The 5642-nt window shown below is 42.9% G+C and overlaps 1 protein-coding gene across 2 annotated transcripts; it reads left to right on the forward strand.

Moving 5' to 3' along the window:
- The first annotated feature begins 228 nt into the window (after positions 1-228).
- Positions 229-3280, forward strand: LOC130387043 (E3 SUMO-protein ligase ZBED1-like). Of its 2 annotated transcripts, XM_056595975.1 has the most exons (4): positions 229-267; positions 593-742; positions 1413-1675; positions 2150-3280. In XM_056595975.1, exons 2-4 carry the CDS (start codon positions 682-684, stop codon positions 2924-2926), a joined length of 1101 nt encoding a protein of 366 aa, XP_056451950.1. In that variant the 5' UTR covers positions 229-267; positions 593-681; the 3' UTR covers positions 2927-3280. The 2 variants fall into 2 exon arrangements, with proteins under 2 accessions (XP_056451950.1, XP_056451951.1); XM_056595976.1 differs by having other exon boundaries at positions 254-742.
- Positions 3281-5642: the final 2362 nt, after the last annotated feature.

Genomic DNA, 5642 nt, shown 5'->3' on the forward strand with positions numbered 1-5642 from the left:
TTATTAAAAAACAAACCATAACCGATATGATGTAATTTCTTTGTAATCATCCAAAATAATGTTAAGTGTATGGATATTTTCCCAGAGAGGCCACTGACTGTTCGATACGCGCGATCCATTGAGTGGGCAACGCGGCTACTAGTGGGCCGCGCGCCGTGTTATTGAGTGGGACGGTCTGACAGAAACTCCCGGCCACTTTTTTCCCCCAGTCCGCCCCTGAGACTGTGTACTTTCCTGACGACCATACGGGAGTGATACTCGCCCAAGGTATGAGCCTGACATTGCTATGCACTTATGCTTTCGCAAGTTTTACTATTATTGTTTTTACTAATATGCTTACACCAATGAACTGTGTGATTGTACAGCACAAGTATTTTATTCCGAATTTCCTATTAGAGTTCTCTCCATACACTTAGGAACTAATGTCTGTAGGTTTCCGTCTCGTCAGGTAATTCTAGTCACGTGACTGCCAGGGGTCCATAATTATTTATAGATATCATTCATAGATATTGTAAAACAGCATATCTGTGTTTATGGCTGTCTTATGTCAATTGTAGTGATTCTTACTTATTCTATCTGTCTGTCTGTCTAGGTCTGAGAGATGCCTTGGAGTCATGGGGACTGGAAGAAGGCAATCTTGTCTGTGTCACCACAGACAATGCATCAAATAACATCTGTGCCATGGAACTGAATGAGTGGGAACGATTGCAGTGCTTTGGTCACCGTCTACAGCTAGCCATCGGTAAGTGTAAAACAATCTTTAAAATGGCTTAGGGGTGGGGAACCTATGTCTCGAGGGTCATATACGTGCCTTGAGGATGTTTTCTCCGGCCCCTGACATATATTTCATGTGAAGCTGCATAACATTAAAATTGACATATTTTGTAAAGGAATCTTAGAAATTACATTTGCAATACAATTAAGTTATATTCATGGGACCTAGAGAAGGTGGGGTCTATTTTAAAGGTGGCTGCAATCCTGGTTTGTGTTCATAGTACGGCCCTCAAAGGACTTTTACGGCCATTGGAGAAATTTGTAGTGGCCCCTCGAATGAAAAAGGTTCCCCAGCCCTGGCTTAGAGTTAGAGTAATATTGCAAAGGGATAGCAACAAAAATATTGGTGAATTGAAATTTCTTTGGTCATCCTGCAAACATTATTGAACAAGTTATTCTTTCCATTTTATTTATTATTTTGACTGTCATGGTACACAATGAATTGTAATAGTTATTATATTATATATTTATATTACAATACATTTATACATTTAAATAAATTAATTTAAATTCATATCATAATACCCTTACTATCTAATTTTAAAACAATCCATAACTCATTTAAGTGATCCATGATTATAGAAAAAAATATGCTGTCAAATATGTTATTACATCACTTTTTCTTTTGATTTCAACAGAGAATTCTCTAAAAAACCTCACCCCAACATCCACAAGGCAGGCTGTGGAGAGAGCAGTGGGTGTCTGCAAGAGAGTGGTGAGTGCCTTCTCCAACTCTTGGAAGAGGAGAAGGGAACTGGCCAAAGCCCAAGCAGCACTGGGCTTGCCTCACCACCAGTTAATCACGGAAACACCCACCAGGTGGGGGTCCCGCCAGCAGATGGTTGCACGGTTCTTGGAGCAGGAGAAAGCCCTTTCACAGGTCCTCCTTGCAGATAAGAAGGTGAGATGTGGCCACTGGACATTACAGATTGAGCCCGTTTACATTACCGCAATAATTGGGTTATTGGAATATACAGATTATTAGAATAAACTGTTAGTCAATTACATGCAGTCTGTTGGTTGCATGTGTTACACGACCCAAGTGTGTGACAACAAACTGGAATTGAAAGCTTGTGATTGGCTACTTACTATTCTATAATGTCAATAACCTGATATGTCTTGAGAAATCAGTTTATTAGCCAAAAACGTACCTGTTATAATTGGACTTCTCATAAACCGATTACTGACATAAACCGATTGTTATAAACTTTTTATTCCATTTATATGAGCACTTAAATAAACCGATTTCTCAAAAAAAACTGATTATAAACGGTTTACTGATGTGCTCATTGATTTTTCTCATTGTGGATGCTGATTAGATTTGCAGCCTAGATTCACTTTATTAAAGTGTCCAATATTTTTTTATTTTACTTAGGCAAGACATCTGGTTCCGAGCTGGCAAGATGTGTCAATCCTAGACTCGCTGAACAAAGCCCTGGGCCCTCTGTTTGAATTTACCGATGCATTGTCGGGGGAGAAATATGTGAGCGTATCCTTTCTCAAGCCGGTGCTGCATTTGTTCAATGATCAAATCCTCAGCCCAAAAGAAGGGGAAACGGAGCTCACCAAAGCAGTCAAAGGAGGTGTGCTGAAATACCTCAATGAGAAGTACGATGATGCAGCCGCAAACAACATCCTCGACATGGCAACACTGGTGGACCCCAGGTTCAAGACAACTTACCTGAGGGAAAACCGTGCGGAGTACATGAAGAACCGAGCTGTCACAGAGCTGCTGGGTATGGTGGAGGGAGCCACGGCGCCACCAGCAAGTGATCCAAGAGCAGTAGGCTCCCAAGCTGCTGAAGATGACCCTCCCACAAAGAAAAAGACCTTGGCCAGCTACTTTAAGAAGGCAGTTCCAGCCAGCGCCCACACCCGCCTGGGCAACAGAGAAAGCATCGAACTGGAGGTCGCCATGTACCTCCAGGCACCTGGGCCTGCTTCAGAGGCAGACCCACTGGAGTGGTGGAAGCAGCATGAGGTCACTTTCCCATCTGTGGCTAGGCTCGCCAACAAGTATTTATGCATTCCAGCCACTAGCTCTTCGTCGGAAAGGGCATTCAGTGCAAGTGGAAATATTATAACTTGCAAGAGGTCTTGTCTGAAACCAAACACCGTAGACCAACTGGTGTTCCTTGCACTAAACCTGTAATGTTGACATGTTTCTACCTCTTTAAATTGTTTGTTGGTTTGTGTTGTATTGTTTGTGCTTTATGTTTGCACATTTGTTCAATTAGGCCTAATGCTTTAAACAGAGTTCTGTTCAAACCTGTCCTGATGTTTACAATTTTTATACAGGACAGGGGTTGGACAAAATAACTGAGACACCTGTCATTTTAGTGTGGGAGGTTTCATGGCTCAAGAGGACCAGCCTGTTGGCCAATCTTCATTAATTGCACATTGCACCGGAAAAGTGAAATTTGAAGGTTCAATTAGCAGTGTAAGAGCACAGTTTTGCTCAAAATGTGAGCACCTTACTGGTGCAATGTGCAATTAATGAAGATTGGACAACAGGCTGGTCCATTTGAGCCATGAAACTTCCCACACTAAAATGACGGGTGTTTCAGTTATTTTGTCCAACCTCTGTACATGTTGCACTACAATGTTGCAGAGTTAAGATTTTAAAAAAAGATGCACTTTTATTTTTTGTTTGTTTATTTGTTCATTCTCGTCTCAAACCTGAAGCGTGTGCACTTAAGTGAAGTGAATGTATTAATTGCCCTATGATGGTTACTGTACTACCTCTACACACAGTATAATTTATTCTGAAGGAAAAACCAAAGTGAAGGCTACTGCACTTGTGTGTGTGTGCACTATACGTATAATTTATTCTGAAGGAAAAAAAGTGAAGGCTACTGCACCTGTGTGTGTTGTGTTCACACACACACACACACACACACACACACACACACACCACACACACACACACACACACACACACACACACACACACACACACACAGTAGCCTTCACTTTTTTCCCTTCAGAGTAAATTATACTGTGTTCTGCTGTGTTCCATGTTTTTAATTTGTGTGCAGCAATTGAATGAACATGTTTCTCTTGTGATGCTGAAAATAAAGAGAACAACTGAAATCTGCGTAATTGTGGTACAGGTCGTGATGGATCACACTTTTAAGTACACCCCTATCCAGTAGAGCAAGAGGGCATATCGTGATATATATCGCTATCGTGATATAAAATAATCCATATCGTGATATATGTTTTTTCCATATCGCCCAGCCCTAATACATAGATATCTATATCATATAAACATATTGTGTGCGCCTCCAGACGATATTATGAATCACAAACGACTTTGTCGGGTTCTGCGACGTCTCTGGTTCTTCCACTTTCACATCAACCTGAAGTCGACTGAACCGCGCGCTGCCGGGCGATGGTGCCTCGCGGCAACCGGCGGCATGTCGCAGTTCATGTACTTCAGCGAGTCAAACCAAAGTCCTTTCCCCCAATTCCTTCTCAACCATGGCTCAGATAAACCCCCACGACAGTCTCGTTGTGGAAATACAAGGACCACGTCAAAGAACCAACAAGAAACACTTGCGTTACAGTGTGTGTATTCACATTGATGTGGACGTTGAAGAACCAGGAACGTCGGAGAACCCAACGCGGTCGTTTGAGATTCATAATATCGGCTCACACAGCTTTTGGCCGTGATAATATATATTATATGATATAGATATCTGTGTAGGCTATATGATAATATTTAGATATAGAGCTCCAGGACTCCCGTGTGTTCTAGAATATTTACAGAACACGGCTAAAGGGTGTGCGCCTCGCCATTGCGATACATCCACTGTAAACAGAGCGCATGGTGGCTGCAAGCTGCTCAGGGCCACACCCCCACCCTCCTCCTTGACACGCCCACCGAAACAGCGCATTTGGGGGAAGCTCAATGTGCGACTGGCTCGGAGTGGCTGTAACTCTGCACCACGGCTGAATTAAGGTAACGTCTTTGAATACTGTGTTAGTTGCCCACTAATACCTATATTAAAGAATACATAAAATAGCATGTCATGGGACCTTTAACAACTTCAAGAATGGCTCTATGTTTGACCCACGTGAAGCGTCATCTGCTGGGTTGTCCTTAGAGTTAACATATCTCCATTGTTGTCTTGGGATAGTTCACAGATCAATGTAACTGTTACGGCCGTGAGCCGACCGCATTGTCTCCCCTCCCCCTGCATGCAATACCCTCCCTGTTTTTCCCCAAAGCAGCTCAAGTGGGCGGGTCCTAGGGGTCGTAACAGTAACTCTGTTGGCAACAAAGGTATGGTATCTTCTGTTTCGTTGTGGATATATCCCAATACCGATATGCTATCCGTCCAGAAAACAGAGTCCTTAAGTTCCTGTTGTAGCTCCCTCTTCAGCATCCGATCCACTTTCACGGCAAGTGTTGCTGCAGTAAGCTACAGCCTGGGTATCGTGATCTGTCTGAGAGGAGTCACTCTTGATTTTCCCAGAACAAATACAAAGTAGACCCTTCCTGCTGTGTTAGTGGCCCTGAGATAGCTGACAGTGCCATAACCTATTTCACTTGCATCACTGAAGTGATGGAGCTCTGCAGTCCTTATAGGGCCAAAATACTCAGGTTTCATGCACCTATCCACTTTAAATCTGCTGAGCTGCTCAGTCCGGTGATTCATCTCTGCCATTGGCTGGAAAAGTCTCCTGGGATAATTTCGTCCCATCCTGAATTTACTTTGCAGAGTCCTTGGAGTATTTGTTTTGCTTTCAGGGTGAAAGGAGAAAGGAATCCTAATGGATCATAGATTGAGCTAACCATAGAATGGATGCCTCTTCTGGTAAGGGCCCTATCCTTGATGGCAACGTTGATGGCGAAAGAGTCA

The sequence above is a fragment of the Gadus chalcogrammus genome, chromosome 8 (assembly GCF_026213295.1).
Source record: "Gadus chalcogrammus isolate NIFS_2021 chromosome 8, NIFS_Gcha_1.0, whole genome shotgun sequence".
In the NCBI taxonomy this organism is placed as follows: domain Eukaryota; kingdom Metazoa; phylum Chordata; class Actinopteri; order Gadiformes; family Gadidae; genus Gadus; species Gadus chalcogrammus.